The 25615-nt window shown below is 34.4% G+C and overlaps 1 protein-coding gene across 5 annotated transcripts in view; it reads left to right on the plus strand.

The window, feature by feature from the left end:
• The window catches only part of LOC137404436 (orphan steroid hormone receptor 2-like), a 40592-nt gene that overhangs the window by 13645 nt on the left and 1332 nt on the right, over positions 1 to 25615 (plus strand). For all 5 annotated transcript variants that reach the window (XM_068090637.1, XM_068090638.1, XM_068090636.1 and 2 more), the window contains exons 3-4: positions 12645 to 12873; positions 24188 to 24277. In XM_068090637.1, coding sequence (XP_067946738.1) covers positions 12645 to 12873; positions 24188 to 24277 — 319 coding nt within the window. The remainder of the gene's footprint in view (positions 1 to 12644; positions 12874 to 24187; positions 24278 to 25615) is intronic.

Raw genomic sequence — 25615 nt, forward strand, 5'->3', positions numbered from 1 at the left:
TCATAAATGCAGAGCATGTTTACAAGTTTTAAACAGATAACTTTCAAAAATAGCCCATTTTTATCAACAATTTTTAAATTTCTTATATATAAGGAAGAATTTCTTTATTCGCACATCAGAAATTCGCACAAGCCGATTGGGGAAATTCTATAACCACAGCTCTAAAATTGATGAGGGACGTGATTCTTTAGAGCTTTCTAAAGATTGCTTTGGTATTTGCAGAATCTACTTCGACCTTGGGTTATAATTAACTGCCATTTTAACTAACTATAATAACATAGTGTGGCAACTAGATCGGAAAAAAGCATAAGAATGGCGGCCAACAAAAGTAGATTTGTCAAGCATTGGCTAATCGTCTTTGTTGCCATCATAATTCATAAGATTTTTTATGCCCAAAAAATTTACCTCGTGTCACAGCTCAGAGCTTGAATCACGAGTGTTTTTGTCTTCAAAACTAGTTTTTTTGTTCTAATATCATAATCATTGCTAAAAAATGAAATATCATTATTAAATTGGTGTAAATAGTTGTAGTTTTAAAATGCTGCCTGTTAACCTTTAACGACTATTGTACAGATTGTGGCTGACATAAATCTAACAAGATTTCAGTTTTTATTTGCTGCTTTCCTGCAAAGATTGTTTTGTTTAGGCAGATTAGGCAGGTCATCAGCTTCGTAAAAATTTGATAAATTAGCCCAAGTTTGAAACTTTTAGCGAGAAGCTGCTCGAACATTTAATGTAGCATATTTCTGTGGTCGAACAGTAACTAATGCTTTTCGATTAGTTTCCATAGCAATCGCCGTTTCTTCTATAAATAGAATACATGCATTCTTGCGTCTTCCTTCACGAGAGGTTATGTCAAAATATCCGCCATGAAATTGCAGATGTCATGGACTAGTTCCAAAAAAATATCTGATCATTTTTTTAAAGTTTCGTTGTAATCAACACGGCTGTTATTCTTTTATAACTGACACTATGTTTCCATGATGTTATTCAGCAAGTTTGCATCATCCGCAATGTGAAAACAGCACAAAGACGCAAGTCAAGCCAGTTTTGTTATTTGCAAATTTTTACCAAATGTTTCATGCTTGCGAAAGATGACAACAGCATTTTTGAATGATTAACAAGAAAATCCTGCAGGAGTTATTCAATTTGAAACATTGAAACAGAGATTCTAATCTACAGCGGTTTTGTGATGGTGGCGATTTTGTGATGGTGGCGATTTTGTGATGGTGGCGATTTTGTGATGGTGGCGATTTTGTGATGGCGGCGATTAGCTGTTCGTTTTTTAGCGTTTAGGAGCTTGTAATCGCATTTCCATATACTTGGCACTTACAACACAGCAGAGTAAGACATAGTGAATCTTTTGGTTCCAAATAACTGTAATGTGAATTTGTTGCAAGTCAACCTTTAAGGGAAATCTAATATGGAATTTTACACAGCAGTGACTTTTTCCTATGTTAATTTACGTCAAAATTATTTATAGATTTCCCTTTTTCGTTCGGCCCATTAGACACACCTAAATATTGTTTATAATGATCGTTACTGTCATTTACAAAATGTTTAACATAAGAATGCATTACAAAAAGTTGAAAAAAATGAACATTATTTTTTCAAACCAGCTATTTATGGTTTTTTGCAGTATTTAAAAAGTTTTATAACAAACCAAACAAAATATGCTGATTTTTGCACTATTCTTACTAAGTGTTATATTAGTTGCATCGATATTCACGTTACCGATCAATAATCTATCAATGATAGCAACCTATTTCAACTATATTTATTATTCACTTCTGTTTTATAAGTTTTTAGGTATTAAAAAATTTACAATAATAGGTATTTAGAAATTTAGCATTATTGGGTATTTAGAAATTTCACCATTGAGGCAAATACGTTGCAGAAAAAATTAGTCAAGCCATTTGGAAATAATATGAATTTTTATTTAAAAGACAATTTTATGAGATGATAGATGTATTTTAATAGATGTATTCATTAAAGCAAGTTCAGTATTACTACTTTTATCAGATTTTAGCATTTGATTTATTAGTAAAAAACCAGAGTTGGTACAAATAGTTGTCAGTGCTAAAACTTGCAGCTTCACAAGGAGCCGCAGACAAAACTTTCCCGAAATTTACTGTACAGGTGAAGGCTAGCGCTTTCGAAACTGCATGGTAAGTGGCAATTTTTTTATGCGATCATGAGTGACGCAGCTTTATGTGAACATAGCCACCGAGCCTAGAATCGCAAGTGTTTTGCTGCACGAAATTACCCGCTTGCGGCTGATATGGGAACCAGACTTAGAGGTTTTGCTATTAAAATCAATAACAGTATGGCTGGTGAGAATGTAGCTGTTAATAACACATTTACTGGTGCTCAAACGAGTAATACATCGTAATTACGAACCAACAAAGGTAATCACTATAATATTCAGACTGATGTCAGGGAGTGGCGACAAGCGACGAGTAATGGTGTCATATGGGTAGAGCTTATTGACTTCCACTCCATCTCCTTTTAGTAAATAAATATAAATACAAATCTTAGTTTACTATTACTATACAAATGCTGACTCAGTTGCTTACATTGAAAATAACTCTTTGTTATTAATTACTAACTCATCATTTGTCAAACTACAGAATTATATCGTAAAATAAAAATAAAAATTATACTGCAGTGAATGACAATGTGTCATTCACATAATTCTCCTTCAGCATCTGCACTAAGACAAATAATTCTGCTATAAAAGGGTTCATTACAATTATCGTAAAACCTCTAATTGAACGCCATGGCTCTATTAGAGGTTTTATGGTATGCGTGTGTTGTATACTTATCAAAAGAGATGACAAACTGTATGACACTCTAGTGTGCTGTGAGAGATCAAAGGTATAATAACTATACATATGTACAATTATTCTAAAATGCCGGAAAATGGGTGCAGGTGTTAGAGTGGCAGTCTGGGAAACTGAATGTGGTGGGTCTGAATCCAGCAGACGTAATCGTCTTTCCCAATCTCGTACCTTCTGGCTTCAGACAGACAGCAATAGCTTTATAAAGACAGGGCTCTTCTTATGATTAAGATTTTCCTCGCAATTTGTAAATTAAAAACATTGCCTTAGAATTCTGTCGCCCTTATCACATACCTTATACTCTTTTCTCGATTTCACCCGCTAAATAGCATATTAATTTAAAATTAATTAAAATTTCAAAATGCTATCTGCCGAAATACCTTCCATAACACTGGAAAGAGATATACGTTGCTCACTATCTAAGTTGAGCGTTATCCGTTATGGTAAAAACTGATTCGCAAACAGATAAGTTACAAAATTTTAGTTCAAAGTTTGAAGTTTAGTAAAATACATACTAAAACTTCCTTTAAGTATGTGTTTAGTAAGTTAAATTCATTTTAGTTAGATTCAGCGTTTGTGTTACATGTCTGTCTGAAAGGTAAGAACTCTCCATGGTAGATACTGCATGTTACATTTTCTTGCAGATCATAACCAGAAAATGCACGAAAGTTATTGTAGGTAACTATAGCTACTTAAGTTAATATATTGTTTTGTTACTATTTTTTAATAATGTAGACTTTGATTATTTTACCAGGAGGTGATTGCATTAGATAATTATTATGAGTTTCTATACCATTCTATACGTCTATGCGATATTTTCGCCTTGATTTCAACACTGAAACAAACTAAAATAATATAATTGTATATCAAATCATTTTTCATTGTAATCATAGCAAAACAGACTATATTTAGCCATTACTTGCTAATGATTTCACATTTACATTTAAACACCTTTAGTGTTTTATTTTTCCTCCAAATTTATTTCAACTAAACACTTCTTTCGTGATATGAAGTTTAAAAGGTACAGTTGTTTGAAAAAGTTTAAAAACCTTAACAGTTGTTTTATTTGTTTCTCAATTCATTTGAACTGCGCAAAACACTTTTCTCATGATATGAAGTTTAAAAGTTAGAATCGTAAATGTTGTACAATGTGTATAGGGCCTATTAAATTAAAATCAATTATCTGTCCAACAACTTTTATTATCCAGGCAACGCGGGCATTCACTTAGTCTTTACAATAATAAGAGCTCTGTCTGTCTGTCCAAAGCCACAGCTGAAGTTTAGAAAAAAATTACATCGTACAGGAATTGAACCCACAATATTTGGCGTAACAGGGCGGCACTACCAACTGCGACAATTGTTCACCTTCCAGTGTTTTAGAATTATTGTATATATATATACTAATTCTCAGCGCCTTAATGGTACACCTGCTGATATGTCACAGCACCGAGAGTGCCAGGGGGCATGTGTGATATAATTACTACAATTTTATAAATGGAAGTAAAACACTGGCTCACTAACCCGACTTGTCCAATTCTATTTCTATATCGATTACAAATCAAAAGCTCTAAGTTATACAAGGATTAGTAGATAGTGTGTCTATCCAAAATAAGGATGTTCAGATCTTGGTTCTGGTATCATGTTGGCACCAATACTCATGTCAAGTATCTGGTAGGTGACTAAGGATGTCCAGATCTTGGTTCTGGTATCATGTTGGCACCAATACTCAGGTCAAGTATCCGGTAGGTGACTAAGGATGTTCAGATCTTGGTTCTGGTATCATGTTGGCACCAATACTCAGGTCAAGTATCTGGTTGGTGACTAAGGATGTCCAGATCTTGGTTTTGGTATCATGTTGGCACCAATACTCATGTCAAGTATCTGGTAGGTGACTAAGGATGTCCAGATCTTGGTTCTGGTATCATGTTGGCACCAATACTCAAGTCAAGTATCTGGTTGGTGACAAAGGATGTCCAGATCTTGATTTTGGCATCATGTTGGCACCAATCTCAGTTCAAGTATCTGGTTCGTCTCGATTAATAATCGTAAGTAATCTTAAACTAAAGATGTCTTCTACACACAAACCTCCACATAATTTCAACATTTAACAGCCCAGAGCGTTTGAAACATCACAGCTTTGTAAGGTAACGTCAAGAAATTGATGGGAATTAAAAATACAGTGTAACGAGGGATAAAATATGTATTAAGTTTAAACTAATTATCACGTACATTAGAGTAAGTTACATCTCATCGAGCTGTCACTCAATTTAACACTGAGATTACGTACTGCCAAACCTATACTTTCATTCACACGTATCAATGTTAACCCTTTGAACCCTTGCTGCCGCTTTTGCGGCCTTACATAAGGTATGTCAGAAACCCTAGTAGCCGGAAAACCGGCTTTGACACGACTCTGTTTACAATCGCTGTTTCTAAGCAACGACGCGAGCCAATCTGTTTAATCTCTGCATTTATCAAAAGCCCGGGAATTTTTACATCCATTTCAAAGATATTTATCTACTTCCTTCGTTATAATAACAACTCTTTATTAGGACGATATTGCGAAAAAAATCGATGCGGTTCATTCGTAGATAGGTAATAAATAATTATAATGCAAATAAAGAGTTTTATTATATTAGTTATATTTTTCTAGTATATTTTAAGTCATGAAATGATGATGAGATAGATATGATACTACTGTAAATGTTTTTACGAGTTTTATAAATTTTTTCGAATTTTATTAGTTTCAGCCTGAATAATAGTGAGGCACTGTTTTTTCTGTTTGATGACATTTGCCTGCGGGTTGCCCAACTTATTTACTAGTGTTTTATCAAATATCATTGTAATATGAGAATATTTAGATATATTTAATAAAAGTTCAAAAACTTCGGATCGTTGGACAAATTGCCCAGGATTACAGACACGCGTTGTCAAAAACGGCCAGGGTTCAAAGGGTTAAATCACCATAAAAACCTCTCTACCGTTATTGCTTTATTAATTTAATTTAACACAAAATTTAATTTTATATACTTTTGTATTAATTTTTAGAGGATGTATTTGTATTTGCTTTTTGGCTCTGCGGATGAATCATGCGACAGATTCAAAATACGAACAGATATCAAGAGATTAACTTTTTACTCGGAAGGTTTGGCTGTAATAAAATTGTCTCTGCTCAAATTCATTGTTTATAGTTTATGGCAGTAGAATAATTTAACTGCCTTATCATGCTGACTACAGCCATTGCTGGCTAATATTAGTAAAGTCACCAAAGTGTAAAAGCTTCAGTTACAATCGATCTGGTTGGCTAGGTGCAACAGAAGCTTGAATTTCATTTGACAAAATATGCTTTGCCTACGCGATATTTACTTTGTTTCCGTGTCATTATAAGGTAGTAAATGACTCGACAAGAATTTAACAATTCATATGTGCTTACATCCTTGGTGAAATTAAAATGATACTAATTTAATTGCTCGACGGTAGGATTTGATTACTTTTGTTATTCTGGCTATGTTTGTGCACTTTGCAAGCTTCTGCTGCCGTATGGCCTATGAAATTTTTATGTACAAAAGGTCGCTGCTGATGTACATTTTTATGCTGAGCCATGCTGACATCGAATCAGTGTGACTTTGAGTAAAACTAACAGCTCTCCCACCCCTACTCCAGCAGTGTTTTTTTCATAAGCTTCTGTTCCACCGGAGTGTGCAAACTTCCTGCCCGTTGATAAAAGTGGTAAACACAGGAGAGAGTATTTGCCCAGGTGTTACTTCAGGGAATAACCAGACAAATGCTATAGATTTAAAAATCGATATACAGTGGACCCTCGCCATCAATTTCAATCTCTTAGTAACCTTGAGTAACTATAGTTACCTATAGTAACTTTAATGTATTTAGTAGTTACTGTACATACCGTAGGGAGTTCGGACCTTCAAGACAGGCGTATAACATAAACGTTGAATTCAACTTATATGAATTTACCTTACTAAACACTTAAAGCTAAGTTTTAGTATGTATTTTACTAAACTAAACTTCAACTTTGTTATCAGCTAAAATTCTATCAACTATCTGTTTCTGATTTCATTTTAACTTCTAACAAATAACGCTGAACTGAAAGAGAGCGGGCATCGTATCTTTTCCAGGGGTTGTGAGAAGGATTTTGGCGTGTAGAATATCGCCATCTTCATTATTTTGACGTATTCAGCGCACCGACGGCCAAATTTTAATTTCGAGAACATTTTTTGTTGATATTACATGACGAAAAAAATTTCATATGGCAAGAATGAAAAACATGGTGTTCCACATTGTAAGGCGCAAAAAACAGGGACCTATAACAGGGACATCGTAACTCATATAACAGCGACATCGTAACTCGGGGGTGCACTGTATCGCATGGCTTAAATGGTATAAAGGGTTCAAATGACTTGGTAGGAGTATTTTATGACATGAAAATAGAAGTCACTGTTAGACTGCTAGTTCTAAAAGTGGGTCTTAACTGAGACCACACACTGGACTTAACTAAGTTGTTATTGATGGACTCGCAGTCCTACATGTTTGTATTGGAGACCTATGGTAGGCCCTATCATGGTCAACTATGTCCTACATGTTTCTGTAGGAGGCATATGATACAAGTCAACCATACCTTATCTATGTATATAATTCTCAAAGTTCACCGTTCCGGTGTGTCCAGCTATAGCTATTAAAATTTCGTGCTGGATTTGATCTCAACCTCCTGATTCACCAGGCGATAGCCGATTAAGCTACACGAGATGCAATAAATTCATTAGGTAAAATAGGTTAAAATACACACAGCACTCTGCATTACGCAACATCACTAAAACTTGATCTCACAGCTTTTATTGGAAAGTTTAACAATAAGATGATAGCTTACACAAATTATTGGTTGGCAATGTGCCAGGCAAATAACAAGTGGCAGGCAACTACATTACCTGCCACTGTTTATAAGCTGTTTTTTAATACCCGCGCAACGCCGGAAAGTCGGCTGGTATGTTTTTATAAAAGAACTTTTGGATATAGGTCAACCACGCCCCACACGTTTCTATAAGAGAACTCTCTGATATACAGTAGGTCAACCATGCCCTACATGTTTCTATAGGAGACCTAAGATATAAGTTAAGCACTATGCCCTACATGTTTCTATTAAAGACTTGTGATATAGGTCAACTATGTCCTATATGTTTCTATAGGAGATCTATGGATATTTGTTAACCATGCTCATATTTTTGTACGAAATGAAAAGAGTAAAAATAGAAGTATTGATGTGATGAAAGTTGAAAAGAAATGTGTCTCGACTAGCCGTATGAGTTATTGTTTTTTTAAATGATTGGTAACCGCTCAGCGGCTTCCGTAGGATCAGTAACACGGGTCAATAACAAGGGCGAAGTGGTATCACTATAGTTTAGTAGTTGACTATATACTTGACCCGCTATAGAATTTGTCCCGGCAACGCAATTACTACCATGTCGTTTTCTGTTATGAAGTTCTTTCTTTAAAATAGCTCAATGTTTATCATGAGAATAAATCTATCACTAATATAATCACGCATGCTTTGGTCAAGCACAAAAGCTAACATGTTGACCTATAGTCAGGAATCCTGACTCAGGATGTATAGCACTCTGTGCACAACGAGATTTCAGTTTCAGATTACTTCTTTGTTTATGCGAATTCTCCGTGACACGGGTCAATGACCTACTATCGAGCTATCTCTTTATCATCCTTCACCCTGATCCCTGATGTCTCAAGGCCATAAACCGCTTATCCCGGATCTCTCAGAGTTCACGCATTCCCAATAGCATTAACAGACCGACTCGTACAGTTGGCTTTTGCTAAGTTTCTTTCAGCCTTCATGAATTATTTGTCTATGATGTAAATTCAGATCCGCTCTTGAAAGAGTGGCATGACAAGTGTTTGATAAATGGTAATCACATACGGAGACAGCGATTTAGTCTTCCAGTAGCTAATAATATTTCAATTTTGAGGTGTGTTTTCTTGCGATATATTTGAACGGTTTTTGGAACGACGCTAAAATATACTGCATTGCATCAGCTGAAAAGACTTTTTACTCTGTATTGATATGATAACTGTTAAAGAGAAATGGGTCCTGACTGACCTATCAATAACATCGTAATACCACTGAGCTATTTTAGAAAGCTGCAAGCAAAAATAATCCAAGCCTTTCGGATCCTAGAAAAAGTTTATTTGTAAACAATTCCAAAACATTTTTTTATGATTGTCATTTAGTGTTCAGGCAACATTAATAATTGTCCTTAGTTGATTGATAGGAATACACGGAGAGCCAAGTATCACTACGATTCAACTGGTTAAACCTCCGTTTCAGTTATGTGTAATAGCAATCTCAGAATGCGTGTCAGGTGGTTTGTGTGGGCGTACAATTCAGGCTCCTTTAATCCTATCTAATCATATCTTCCAGTAAATACTTATAGATGAAGAATAACAATTTTATGTCCGTATCTTCCAACAATCATTCACGCCTACGCTCCGGCTGCGGTCATTATTGTTACATATTATGGCAGTCCTTGTACGCATCTAGTTTCCAACTAGGTGATCACCTTCAGAAGATCACTCACGTCAAATTTTAAAAGGTTTTATCAGAAATCATGGATATTTTTCTATCATTTGGGATTTTGTCTGTTGTTTGTTACGGTCTGACTGCCAGGCTGTTATATATAAGATTGAAATCGGTGAAACTTGAGTGCAGCTGAAAGACTCATAAGCAAAATATATGCCCAGACTTTCTGTTTGTCCCTCTCTTTGTGACATCAGCAACTGCAGTCAAGTAGAGAGAGAAGCAGGAAGTGCAACTATTGATGTCATGTTTGGAAAAGTCAAGTCATGTCTTTTTTTCTGAGCGTTTCAACTCCGATAAAGTTTTAACAATTTTAATTTTGAAACATCCTGGCAGTCAGATCACCTAAAATAATATACAAAATTTCAAATGATAAACATATCTATACTTTCTGATAAAATCATTTAAAATTGGACATAAGTGGCCCTTTATAGGCCTCAATTAGCCAACTTGCTACAACATACACACGCTCGCTCAAGTATGCAAGTATATCGGATAGTAGAAGCATTTTAAATATTTAAAGACTTTTGTTACGCAGTAATAACGTCTTCATATTTTAGCTATTTACCTAATTTAGCTTTTAGTATGAAACTATTTTCGGATGTGCCCCCTTGGCTTGCAATTAATGTGACGTGACGGTGCATTCACATTCTACAACACATTTTTCCTGCTGCAAAATATTATAAAAGGACTTTACCTTTATTCATATTTCTAGAATAGTTAAAAAGAAAGATTTTATCTGTAAGGTTTTTTGTAATAATTCTACATCCCTGATGAAACAAAAATTCAAGTGATATTGCACTTTGCTGACTTAATTTGTATGAATAGACAGAGCCATGCATTGGACTTGAATCCTCAATGCATATCTATAAATTAGGTATGGTAATTCCATAATTATATTGATTTTAAAAAATTTTCTTGACTTGAATATTTGGTGATCAAATGTAAAAAACTAAATTGGATACCTATAGGGCATGCTCTAATCGCGTTTGCATGATGTGACAGCTGAAAACATTTCACAGGCAGCATCAATAATGAGAATTATGTTGATTAAAATGATTTATTGAAGTGAAAAATAATATCAGTCGACAACTGTTTTGTCTTTACCATTTATTGCTCAATATTAAAAACATGCAAATTCCAATATTGATGCATTGTTACTATTACTGTAGGTGCTGTATGTATTATTAGGAATTCTATTGGCCAACGTAAAAAAATATTGGGTCTTACAAAATACAGTTGCTAATGGCCGAAGCGCTTGCCAACTCGCATTGCGATTTTCCCTAGAGAGGAACCCGCGACTAGAATTGCTTTGCTCAACACCTGCTTAACACCTGTCCCTTGTCATGTTAATAACTCATGCTATATTAGCCACTGAAAGCTCACATTGTATAAATATCACGTACATCTTTGAAAATTAATCCATGCCATGCACTAAAACTAATAGTTTTTTTTTGTTCTTCATCAATGTTTCAGAACAAAGTTGCAAAATATATGTGAAAGGCTAATTTTTTAAACTCAAAGTTAAAAACTTGACGATTGTGGAAATAGAGATCACGCAACACGACTGGCAAATGAAAATAATATGGAATGTGATCCTTAGAGATACACAACTTTTGTAACTATCATCATATAATACATCTCCCTCAATTCGTGAACTCGCAACCTGTTTACCTGCTTTCTATAGCTACTGGCGTTCCACATGGTTTAATTCTTGAACCCACACTGTTTCAAATTTTTATAAACGATTTACTTAAATACACACAGCACACCCACAGCACACCTCATGTTTATGCTGATGATACCTCACTCTCTATACCCGAAACTGACCCTTCATGCCTTCAATCTAAAATAAATGCAGACTTAACACTTATCCAACAATGGTGTGTGACAAATCAAATGTCTTTTAACATCTCAAAGTCTCACTATATCTTAGTAAATCCACTATTGAATTTCCCTCTGACAATTTCTATATTCGACAGTACTCTAGCAAGACAATCTACTTCTAAACTACTTGGCTTTATCATCAGCGACTCTTTATCATGGCTAGACGACTCTCATTCATTTCAAATAAAATATCATCTAACCTACGTTCATTTTATAACATTCGTCATCTTATGAACTTTGATACTGTCAGACTATATTACTATAATTTTATCCATTCCTATCTAATATATGACCTGCATGTGTTCCACCCTACAACACCTGTAAAATATACCAACACACCATTTATGTTACAAAAAAGCTTTGAAACTTATATGCAAAGACCTAAACATACCCCCATCAGAACCATCGCTTACCACCTACCAATTTACTAACAAGCTCTACTGGTGTTCTTCCCTTACCTAAGCTATCACAGTACTTTACCTGCCTCACTGCTCATTCAATACTCCACAATAACTACCCTAAATATCTCAGCTATAGCTTTCAAACCGTAAACCACGGTCACAAAACCTGGACCAGATTTAAATTATCTACTGCCATAAACCACAACAAACTCAACAGTAACCTGCTAAATTCATTTTATTACCTCTGCACTCATTTAAGAACTCTTCTTCTGCAATCCTCTGCAAAACAAACCTCAAACTTAACCTACTATCCTCTGACTAATAATACCATTCACCATCTAGCCTTACCTATTTTAACGTTTCTATTTTATACGTTGTTTTCATAATTAGCAATTTGTTGTCATAGATATACCTAACTATTTTCACAAAACTTTTATTTGTACACTTTTTGTTAATACAATTATACTCATATCAATCCTAAAGCTTGCTTTTTACATATTTTATGCGTTCAGTTCCAACATTGTTATATTAATTAGACCATTCATTAGCTTTTTTATTTTGTACTCTGTTTTTTTAGTTAGTTTACTTACTGTGGTACCTTGTGGAAAACATGTTGTAAATTATGACTATCGATTACCACAATAAAGATTGTCCATATATGTATTCGAAATGCTGCTAAGCTTGACAGAGTGCGTGCTATTTATTGACCTGTGGGGTCAATAAATAGTGATGCAGTCTAGTCTTTCAATGATTAAATGGCATCTTTCTATGTCCAAGTTGAAACGTCTAATTAATTGTTGAGTATCTATTGAAACACTTATCAATTAAGTGTAGACACTCCAGGCGCTAACTCAACTTGCCGCAACTCCAAATGCACATCATGCATATCACCGAAACATAGTGATCGTGTTGTAGATGATAAACAAGATATTTGCACTGAAGCAGTTTCACAGCATTCAAGAGCCAGACAAAATACGCTTGGTGGTGAACTGCTGGCACCGGCTCCTTCTCTGGATTTTCGCAGATAATAAATTCGCATTCCAAGTGAGATCTCTCTCCTGCACGCCTCACTGCCCAGGGGAATCATCTAGTCATCAAATACACCAGCCACAGCTTAACCACCCTTCCATGGCCTTTGTCCGCTGTAAGTAGGCATACATTTCAATCACTAGTGATACACACTACAGGCGAATCTAGGAAAAAAGTGTGTGGTGCAAAATTTGTGTAATATATCTAGAGAGGAAGGGGGTGCGCGGGGCGACCCCCTTACCTGGCCTCGCACTAGCGGAACCTTTTGAAATTTAGGCATCTTAGAATGAAGGAGAGGTGTGTTTGAGCCCAAAAGAGTCTAATCATTTATTTGCAGCAAACAACAAGTTTAGAGGTAAAAATTGACATTAGACATGATTAATTAAATTGGTGTTTTATAATGTTCCTTATACTATGTATATCGAGATTACATGTAAACAGAAAGTTAACAGACATTTATGCAGTAAATAAAAACCAAGACAAAATCAATCACAAAACCTCAACAGCCATTTGGTTTGGCTGTGCAGAAATTAGCCATCATTTCTGCAAACTACCCTAAAAATGTTTCGTAGTACAGTGCACCCTCGAGATACGATTACCCTGATATACGATTTTTTCACCTTACGAAGTCAAACATCGTGATATCTTCACCTCGCTATACGAATTTTATTTCACCATACGAATTTGAGAAAAGTTTCGCCCGAGTTAAAATTTGGCCGTCGGTGTGCTCATAACACACGTCGAAATAAAAAAGACACCGAAATATAGTTTGCCGAAAACATTCTTAGAACGTTTAGAAGAGACACGATGATCGACTTCTCTCATATCCGCGTGGAAAATTTCGTGTAAAATGCACAAGCGAGAGCAAATATTCATTTGTAGCGTTATTATAGCTTTTGCTATAAACTTTCAAGTCAGCATACGTATATAACTACAAGTATCTACATTTAATTCGTTATCTATGGAATCTGAGACCGATCCAAACGTTACAAAACGAAGGAAAATTGATTTCTATGTCAACGAAGTTGGATGTCGTAAATAAGAAGGGACCCGTATTATTGACATTGTCAAGGAATATGATCGCAACCAATCAGCATTTGCAATTATTATTAAAACAAGAACTCCATTAAAGCAAGCACAAGAAAGAGCTTCCGACAGAAGATTTGAATGAGCTAGGTCATGCACGCGATCAGCATTCAAAAGGAGCAACCATTTAGTAAAGGCAAGGATGTAGAAGATACGGAAAACCCCACATTCGCAGAAATATTTTGAGTGTTTAATTTACTGATGTGGACTGGTACATTAAAACAATGCATGTATAATATATATTATTTATCTCTTGTGTGGCATGTTTTTCATATTTTAGTCATTTTATTTGTTTCCTTTTGGTTTTATGTTTTATTCTCTTGTTTAACCATGTCTTTGCATATGGGCTTGTTATCTACTACGTGAATACAATTCATCGTATGTATGTATGTAACTCATATAACTAGCTACTCAGGATAGTTGAAGCATCCACATTACTTTCTGAAACTTGCTAAAGCCCTGTCCCCCCTAGGGTATAAATACGTACAAACTTTGTATGTATAGTTACATTGATTCTTTTGCACATTTCATACAAGACAAACTACTGTACCACATTCTCTGGATCCTTTTACAAGCGCTAGCTAGAAATTTTCTGCATTGCACCATCAATTTTTTTCGTAGAAAAGGTAGAAGAATTGGACAGGAATGGACAACTTCTTTTAGCCTACTAAAAAATTCCAATTCATTACGTTTTAAATTTATTTTCAAGTGCACAGCACCATAATTAGCATTGATACGCTTTTGCCTCATCTCTGCTTTACTCGCTACATGTACCAGCTAAAGCCACGTTACTCCAAAGGTATGTACGTCCTGTATAGAAAATAAAATTTTATTTTTCTTTTCGGTAGCCATTAAATGGTCAAGTGTGCGAGGGGCCGCTTTCTATAACTGCATCGCTCGGCCTTATTGATTTAGGTTGAAAAAGGTTTCAAACAGATAGGCTAAAGTTTATAGTGAAAGTGAAGATATGAACTGCTGAAGGATAAAATTTCGTGATAAAAAGTTGATACATACTAAAACTTAGTTTCAAGTGTAGGTTTAGCAAGCTAAACTTACTTGAAGTGAATTCAAAGTTTATGTTATGCGTACCTTTTGAAGGCAAGAACTCCTTACCGTACGTTATGCATTTGGTACACACATTATAATTTTGCGTTTTATTGCAGATCATAACCATTAAAATACACTAAATACAATACAGTTTCTGTAGGTAACTATAATTACTAAAGTTAACATACTATTTTGTTGCTAATTGTCAATATGTACACATTTTTATGAAAAAAATTTGACGATTTTCACCAGGGAGTGTTTGCATTGTTTAATTACAATGGTCTATATACCCCGATATACGAATTTTTCACCATACGATGCCAACCCTGGAACGAATTAACATCGTATCTCGGGGGTGCACTGTATTAGCTATATAACGATGCTATTATAAAACAAACATATTAGGGCATACTTTTGTGAGTTGTTGTTTTGTCGTTGAAAGAAATGATCCAAAGTTCGTTCTTGACCTTTCTTTTGAGACATTTTGCTTTTAGAATTGCTTGTAGTACTTCTTTCGAAAAGGTTGTGGCTCAATTGGGGATGTTTATTGGGACCACTCTCATTTGTTTATAAGCAAAACAAATCCAGGTCAATGTTATTAAAACTGATTCGTTATAACAAGCTCTACTAGGCCGTTTTTGTTCATTTCCTCCCAAAGCAAGTTCTCAGTGAAATGAATTGTAATTTACTCAATTCTTGATGGATTTTAAATCTTCTTTTTTTAATCTTTTGCCATATTTATTGTGGTGCATTTGCACCATATGCACCACAGTAGCTCCGCCCCTGCGCTGCGAATGTTTGAGTTTCAACGTCGTGGGTTCGATCGTAGGAATGAGGAGGAAGGCGTATTTACATGATACGCAGGAGTGGTCGCACAACTCCAATTGTTTGGAGCTGACGAGTTTGCATGCTACGAAGAAATTTTCACACAACTAGGCGTTTTCCATATTAGCCTGTTGCGCTTTTAACTGTCGCGCTTTATATCACGACTAACACTATTAACATTCGTCTAATGTCAAGGTTAAATCACAGCCATATTCTTTTCTCTTCGGCCATCTATTTTTTAAAAACTGTTTAATGCAACCAGTAGGTCGACTATTGTGATAACTAACTCGCCTGAGAACAGAGCGTTCACCATTTTAGAAAATAACTCCGACTGTGAAGGAAAATTTTCTCACACGTTTTGACAATTTAAAATATCGTCGTTTAAAATTTATAAATATTTATGTTTTGACATTTTTAAATAAATGTGTTTTAAAATATTTTTAAAACACGTGCGTTGAAAACAGAGCTGCGTAGGGATGCTGTAAGGACGTCACTAATGAAGACGATGAAAATCCAACCTCTGATCGCAAAGACTTGTGAAATAATACGAATAGTGATGTTTACATGATATGCAGTACTTCTTTGTTGATACTGTGCTTTCAAAAATACCCTCCTTGAATCGGCAGGTTTGAATCGCTTCGAAGAATTTAATATGCGATGTTTGAAACCATTTACATTTAAGATGAAAACTACGACAAAAATTTGTAGTATGTAACACGGGTGATTTATGGTGCCATCATTAGCATGATGAAATTGTATGATGGAATGAGTAAATAAATTTTACTCATACCATGTGAAGGACATAGAGCTATTGTAAATGTTAGGTATAGCTGGTCAAGTATACCTTCACGGGTTTTGTAGTGTAATAAAATTGCATCGTTATTTTCGCTATTTCTTTCGTCTCTCGAGAATTTTGTCCTTCGTTTATGATCGCGAACGGAAATGGCACGCGGCGGTCATCGGCACACAGTCATCGCCAAGGCTGCCTTATACATGTACACTAACAACCATTTAATGTTGGCCTATTAGAGGCACACTCATTTGGGTTCAAGTCAGAAGGTGGCATCAGATCAGAAGTGGTTTCTCACACCGTTACCAATCAAGTGACTCATGTCACTCTGGCCCTTGATTGGGCCCTGGAACAACTGTTCATGTACCATTTGAATTTCAACAGGCTGAAAGCTTAGCTACACATGCCATTGTTTAGGCAATAATATGTGAATTAAATAAATTATATACGTTAAAATCTTTATCTCTACAATTCAATTTACAGCATGAACATAAAGTATTTTTTACTTGGTTGTTTTTATTATAGACTTATAGTGTTTTTTCTTTAAGAAAAATATAGCGATGTAAAAATCTGCATAAACAATATCTTTTGGAAAATCGTTCATGGCTCATGTTACAAGGCAAACATTCTTACGATCCTTCAACAACAGTATTGAAAAATGTACTATTTACTAGTACCATATTACTAGAAACTTGCTGCAGATCCTTCTCATCGATGCTGATGGTAGTCTTGTTAGCTTCTATGAAATGCAGACAGTACGGTAATGAAACGGTTAAAATGTATTTGAAAACACAAAGTATTTGCTTTCTTAAATTCTCAAAAATTCATTATAAATCATTTACATACCCGTTTGAATGGGTAAACACATGAACCAGTATAAACACAACAACAAGTTTCCATAGAATTATCCTAACAAAGGCAGTTCAGTTGAACACCAGTAAGTATCATCGCAACAGTCTAGAAGTTAAAAGGAGAAGACAATTTCTGTGGAATTCACTTTAAAATAGTTACAAATATTTTTTACTAGCAATTTTCGGGATCATATTCAAACTGCTTCTAGCTATTAAAAAGCAAAAAATATTTAAAGGTTTTTATACAATTAATTTCATCAGTTAGGTGTTGATGTTTAATAGAAAATAAACATCCTCTCGTAAAAGTCGGATTGCTTTGGTAAGTAATTACGGAAAAATTTGCCACCGACTTTTCCGTAAATCAAACATGATTTAAATCATCCCACGAGCAAAGCGAGTGTTTGGGAGATTTATGATAAATGCATATGTGCAAACAACTCACGAAAATTACTCATTAACGGCCGTCCCCAACCCTTGTGCTGAAATCCCATCAAAAAATTTAACCATTTTTGGGTGAAGTCGTTCAAGTATAATAATAATACAAAACACATATAAACCTATTTAAATATGTTACCAAGTCTTTGAAAAGTGTAGACAATATCCCAAAACTTACCCATCTGATCGGATTATACATAAATAGAAAGGTTAATTTGGCCTAAAATTGCCATTTAAACTTGACAAGCTTTTTTAATTAAAATTAAGACCGACCAACAAAACGCCCACAAAGCCGTGCGACAGATGGTAGAACCATAACGTCGTGTGCATTTCATGAGAAAAACGTGCACATTTCACCAGTCTATGGCATTGTCCAATTGCAGAAGGTTTCTGTAATAAACGTAGAAGTACTGAAAAGCGATTGTTTCTTTTTTGCCGATTTTAAAGGTAACTCTGACATTTTGGACACTTATAATGAGTACTTTGATATTGTAAAGGAAATGACGATAATATTTTTTTAACGATTCTTATAAGATTATTACAATACTTAATTATAAGAAAATAATTATTCGATTTTATAAGATTATTATAAAATTTAGTTATAAGAATAATCATTCGAATTTACAAGATCGAAGTATATAGTGACCGATGGTGTGCAATATGTTACTATTATTATTTTTCTAAAGATTTTGTTGATGATACTACGGCTTTGCCCAATATCAAGGTGTTGCCACGCCATTTTTAATATCTGCAAAATTAATAGGCCTACATTTTTTATAGATATACATCTATTTCTATGACAACCAGCTAACATCTGTTTAGATTTTTAAATTCAGCATAATTTTTTGGATATAAATACAGAAATCTAGATAAATATCACAACTTCTTGATATTGGCTGCTATTACGTTTTGAAATGTAAACAAAATTGTGCATTGGTTTTAATTTTTCAAACTTTAACACCAATTTTTTCAGAACTAGGTTTTCACACTAATGGTAAACATGTATTCAGTTTATTGACTATAAAATCTGCTGTAATTAAGCTAGAATCAAATTTCTTTTGCAAAATAGCTGAGAATTTTCCCCTTCCGCTAGTGTGGATAACTCTAAATCTCACACACCCGACTTTTAACCATGGTTTCTGTGACATGATCCATTTCTTTATTTTGCTCTAGTTTGCAAAAAACTTCCAGACACACGTGAATGCTAATGCTTGCTGTTTGTTACAGATACTGTCAAAACCATTCTACATTCAACGCAACCAACTTTCATACTGTGTATATTACACAGCAGCTTGCCATTTTACTTCTAATATTGCATTTCTCCTATTGCAGGGGAGAGATATAAACATATAATCTTTTCCTTTAATTATTGCTGTTTGTTGTACATAATAACACCCAGTACATTACAGCTCCATTGCAGTTCTCCTATTGCATTGCAGTGTCATTTGACTGCTAATATTGCATTTCTCAACCAGCAGTACACTTTCTTTTTTCCAATATCACTTTGGTCGTGGGCTGTATGACAGGGCAATTTCTAGTTTACATTTGGACAATTGACACTGCCTGGAAACCATTTATCATTTTCGTTCCCCGAGCTTTGCTCTTGACACAGTCCTTCACCTCATCCGTTCGTCACAAACTGCTGGTTGCCTCTATTCAAATCGCTAACAAAAAACTACAAGTCGCCAGGAACGTTTACAATCTTCTCTTCCCTAACTGGTCGGCTGATCAATTCTTTGGTATAAACAAACACAGTTCTTCCGTCATCAGACCAACATCTCTTGATGATAGCTCGAAATTTACAGAGATTATTTATTAATCACAGGAAGTGATGATTGACTGGATGGATTAGCTTTATGTGTCTGAACACTTCTGGTTATGTGTGCTTTAAAGTGTCTGCATGATACTCCACAAATAATATGTTAAATGTAAAACTATCTGTAAGTGCATCATATTATAATATAATTATAGTACATAATTCTTGCTAAGATTCTAAGAGAATTCAAACTTCATCTTGACGAGCTACTACCTTCAGACTCCTATGCATGATATGTTCTATTATAATTACTCTAAAATATAATATTAAAAGTTGTAAAAAATTTAAAGAGCCAAAGCTGTTAATAACTGGTTTAAATACATTAGTTTGTTTTGAAAAGAGGTCATAATATAGATGGAATGCAGTATCAAGTAGATCTTAGCATAGATCAAACCTGATGGGCCTGGATGCTTCATATGCTGCTGTTATATGACAAGCTCCCTTGGGTGAGCCAGGCTAGTGCACGACTGCACAGCAAACCCTTTGGCAATAACATACATAATTGACAGGCATTATTGCCTGGAGACCACATCGATTTCAAAGGGAGGTGAACAAGCAGGATCAAACAAAATGGAACCAGTTGGCTAGCGTCCATAAATTTTGCTTGTATTACGCGCTATCGCCTCATGAAACAATTCAGGACTGCTGTTCAACGCTTGCGTACAATGGTGTCAACGGAAAACGTATCGTTGTGTCGTTATAATTATGTAGTCGGCCATCAATTCTACTGACTAAAATACTTGCCACAACTGTGCAAAGCATTATTTCTGTTGTGATTTCTCTTGTCTGAAGGTGTTGAAAAACTTTGCTTAACCCTTTCACTGCCATCCATGTACAAATTTAGCTATCGGCCTACTGCCAGCTATTTTGCCGATGTTGCTTCATGATATGTATACAATGTTTTTTAACTTCAACCTCTATCGAAAACATTTTTGTTATATATTTTATTTTGCCAACATGTTAACAAATAGTGCTATGCCAAAAAATTCCATGTATCTAAACTTTGTGCATTGCTAAAGCTGTGTGAAGCTACGATCACAACGATCCTCTACAATGTTCCTTACTCTACACAGCTATTACTTTCACCATCATCAGAGTCAGGGCCTCTATTTTAATTATCTGTGTAATCACGAAAATCTGAATCAGTTATAATGTCATCAATATAAGTAATTATCTGTTTTCTAACTCGGGAGGTACTTACGAAAGCCATAATAACACTAAATAGTTCGAATATCAGAAAGAAAAAATTTTCGTTTTCAAGTTGAAAATTCCCAAACCAAAATTTAAAATTGTTTCGTGATTTTAGGCTAGTTTTATAGAGAAATCTTCGGACAACACTGTCAACACCATAAAAGTCCTAAAGATTGTTGGTTATGTTGTCAACGAATAATAAAATTAAGTTACTACGCAATTGCTGGGAAAGTCGCAAAAATGTGTCTACGGCAGTGAAAGGGTTAAGATACTAACATGTCATTCAGCCCAATGCTTCTGAAATACATTCCTATTACGTGCGTTTATTATGAACAATCTTACATTGCTATTGCGATAACTTGACAATCAGCAAAGTTTAATTAATATTTTTAAAATTTTTATTCTGTTTTAACCAAACTTATTTACCCCAAATATTTAAAAAAAACATCACATGCCAGATGTTTCACTTTTAGTTCTACTAAAATATCAAAAAACTGGTTTGTTGTTTGCTTTATCCAAATATATGAGGTATAGTGTAATCGACAAGTAAAATAACCAGTGCTCAGCATTTCAACAGCTTGTCAAACAAACGACAAACCAAGGAAGACAAATCTATGATTAGTTCTTGGAGCTAAGTATAAAATTAACAGTTATATTTTTTTCATTACTCCTTAGGGCAAATTTCTTTTGAATTTGATGAACCCATTTAGTTTCATGTTACAGTTTATGGTAGTTGAACTTTTTTTATTTTGTTTTAGTATTTTGCACCAAACATTCAACCTACATTATGCAAAAATAACAGCTATTATTTTCTAGGTTAGTAAGATGTATAGACGGTGTAATTTTCAATGAAACAAGTGGTTTCCTTTGCGCTCCTTTAACAAATGGTAACCTTTTTTGTAAAATACTATCACAGAATCTAAAGAACAACGGCAGAATGAATATCGAACAGGTGAAACTTTCAGAATGAACTTAATGGCTTGGGACTTTAGCGTTAGTTAAAACTGTAGGTATGGCAGTATTGGTAAAATGTAATGTGTTCTAGAGTTATGGCTAGTAGGCCATAACTCTAGAGTTCCTATTTTCATCACAGAAACTAAACATTGATACCATGTGTGATACATTTAAACCATTGAAACGTGTTTAAACACATTATTAAACAATTATATATTTATATTTAACATTAAATTTAGCTATTTGGCTATTAGCTTTGCAGATATAGCAAAAAAGCTTGTAGCAAAATTTGACAATGACCAAAAAAACTAATGACACTTCTATTTGAATGAAAAAAATGGCTGTTGACACACCACTAGTTTTGTTTGTCAGCATAATTCACAAGTTTCGAGTTGATTAGACAATTAGTTATGGAAAAGGTGTTGAAATTTGGAATGCTTCGACAACCGGTAAAAAAATGATAAATTGCTGCCATCAGAACATTAGTTTTTTATGACATACTGATTGAAATTCTTAGTAATGAAGATAACAACTAGTCAAGCTAACTAAAAGGAAACTAAAAAGCTTTTTCTCAGCAATAAGAGCTTTAAGCTGAAACTGTTTGTTTTTATGCACAAATATAGACATCAGGCTCTATATATATCAGGCTCTGTTTACATCAACCGTTATGCTTCTTTAATTACCTTTAAACATCACATTTTTGAAAGAGTGTGAAAAAAATCATTTACAAGATTTTATTTCGGTTTTTTTCTATTGAGTTCTACAAGCTTGGAGCTTTAATCGGAAATTTAGTTCAAAAGAATTGTGCTCTTTTAAGTCGATTCGTGGTTGGTTGAACGTTGTTATACGGTCTAGGATCAGGGGCTTGCTTGCGTATACAAGGTTATGCTTCAGTATTAATCATAACATATGAGTTGTTATTGAAGAGCATTTTGTGTTAGCGTTCTCAGTAACACAGATTGTTTAATCATAACGAATCATGTGACCTATGATTTACATATATAGGCCACAACATACGTAGACTAGCATTATATTTGAAAATATTAAATAAGATCCAATTTGTATTACAAAAATGAAAATTGATTTCTACAAATGTGAAGGACAAAAGATCTCACTTGTGTCAGATGGTCTTAGAGGGTTTCACAAAGTGTTCGTTGCGAAGCTGATACTATTAATGGTGTTTCGTAGCTCTTATTTTTGCTTCTGCTTTTGGACAGTTTTTGTATTCTATAGATATTTATACTTGTGTCATATCATATAGGCAGTGAAACAGCTGTCACATCGTCATTCATTTTGTTGTCATTTATATTGATAAATCTGAGTTTGTCATTGTGTGTCTGTCTATTAGCCTGCGTAAAGGCTATGCGTTTCCACATTTTTACTCCGGTTTTATCCATAATTTACACTCACGTGCTCCATGCATTCCGACAGGCTGCTAAAACTACCGGTATTTGGTTTCAAAACTCCGTTTGGTTCCTGAGAACCAGCCCTTTAAACATCCACCTGCTGGCAATCTAATTGCAAGTCAAAAAAATTCATGCATGGCCAGGCTTGCTGCTAGTAATATATATTTTAAGTTAGCAAAAATAATATTTTTAGTAGTCAACCTAATTTTACTATCGAAGCTCATAAAACAAATAAGAATAAAATGGAATATTGAACTCACCAAAATATGAAAACCTTTCTGATTTATTGATATCTTTCTTTTTTACTACTAGTACTTACTACTAGTACTTACTACTCATACTTACTACTAGTACTTACTATTAGTACTTACTATTAGTACTTACTATTAGTACTTACTATTAGTACTTACTACTAGTACTTACTACTAGTACTTACTACTTGTACTTACTACTAGTACTAACTACTCGTACTTACTACTAGTACTTACTACTCATACTTACTACTAGTACTTACTATTAGTACTTACTATTAGTACTTACTACTAGTACTTACTACTAGTACTTACTACTAGTACTTACTACTCGTACTTACTACTCGTACTTACTACTCGAACTTACTACAAGTACTTACTACTCATACTTACTACTAGTACTTACTACTTGTACTTACTACTAGTACTTACTACTAGTACCTACTACTTGTACTTACTACTATTACTTACTACTAGTACTTACTACTAGTACTTACTACTCGTACTTACTACTAGTACTTACTACTTGTACTTACTACTAGTACTTACTACTAGTACCTACTACTCGTACTTACTACTCGTACTTACTACTAGTACTTACTACTTGTACTTACTACTTGTACTTACTACTTGTACTTACTACTAGTACTTACTACTAGTACCTACTACTCATACTTACTACTCGTACTTACTACTCGAACTTACTACAAGTACTTACTGCTCGTACTTATAGTTCTTGCAAGGATGTACTGTGTATAATAGTTACACATTTTGTAGCTGTGGCAGCATTCATCCAACGATATGAGTCTTTGAAAATTGACAAGGAGGAACTGAGGCAATTGTTCTTCATCACCCTCTTCCATACCAGTGAGTTTCACATAAATGCATGATCACAAGCCCCATTCAACTACATGCATTAGTATACAATAGAGGCCAACTATTCGAGACACAGTATTTCAGAGCGAATAGGAAATCGTACAGCCAGAGGGTCAATAAACCGAACACATGGTGATTATAAATACAAAAAACTCATCATAGTAAATCAAACTAGTTTTTGGTTAGAGCTAACCGCTAACGATATTTAGTCATACGAAGATCTCAGATATAACAAATAAATAATAATATTTTCTAGTTACAACGAAGCTGAATTGAAGCAAATTTGTCTGTCAAACATTTCTTTTTAGAAATGCTCTGTTTTGGTTACCGCCTTCACTAATATACGTATATATAAAATATGGCAGGCGATAAAATCATAAATTAATGTTGAGGCATCTTCATTCTTTCGCAATTCAATTATTTTTTTACTGGGACATAATATAATTAAATATTGTGCAAAACATAATATTTGACAATGGCGCATACAAATTCTTTTAACTTTTGAAATACAAAGCCTATGTAAAAGGCTTTGATACCAAATTAATTAGCATAAAATTTTACATCAGATAATCACATGAAAAAGTCTAAAAATGTATAGCAGAATGAGGTTGGACACTTGTTTTTGAGTCTGTCTGTATTACCGTGACATGGTTGGTAATTGCGATGATAAATGCAAAAAAATTTTATGTTTTTGCAAAGCATCAGCTCAGCGTGGAGCTGCAAACAGGCTTTTATTGGCTCACCGCAGGCAGATGATTGTTTCCTTTCATTTAAGTGCAGACACGATAGGCTGATTAGTTAACTATGCACTAATCAGAAACGGTTTTGTATGAAACCCACTAAAGCCATGCCATTTCACTCTTGGCCATACGCAAATGCTGTGCCGAACCGCACCCCATGGCTTGTGGTACGCAATGAGTTATCATATTTACTTACAGTAGTTCAACTTATTTGTGATTTTGTTTTTGATGCTATCCAGCAGCAAAAGATTTAAGGTTTATCTTCGAAAAACTCATGAAAAACGTTTTGAATCAAACTGAACTAACTCATATATTAGACGTCTAATTGATAAAAAACCTTCACAAGAAGAAACTTGTTTCTTTTTGTGAAGGTTTAAAACTCACTTTAAACTACTTCATATAAACTAAAAACAAATATTGTGCATAGCTTTTGCCAAGCTGAAAAGAAGCATCAAAAGGTTTGATGATCTTTCCTGATTATAAAAAGAAGCTCCTCTATTGAACATCACACATTTACATCTTTGAAGTATTTTATTATAAATAAAACTACTTGCTTTTGGTAGGTTACAGAATCAATTTTAAACCTACT

This window comes from Watersipora subatra, chromosome 9 (genome assembly GCF_963576615.1).
Source record: "Watersipora subatra chromosome 9, tzWatSuba1.1, whole genome shotgun sequence".
Lineage (NCBI taxonomy): Eukaryota > Metazoa > Bryozoa > Gymnolaemata > Cheilostomatida > Watersiporidae > Watersipora > Watersipora subatra.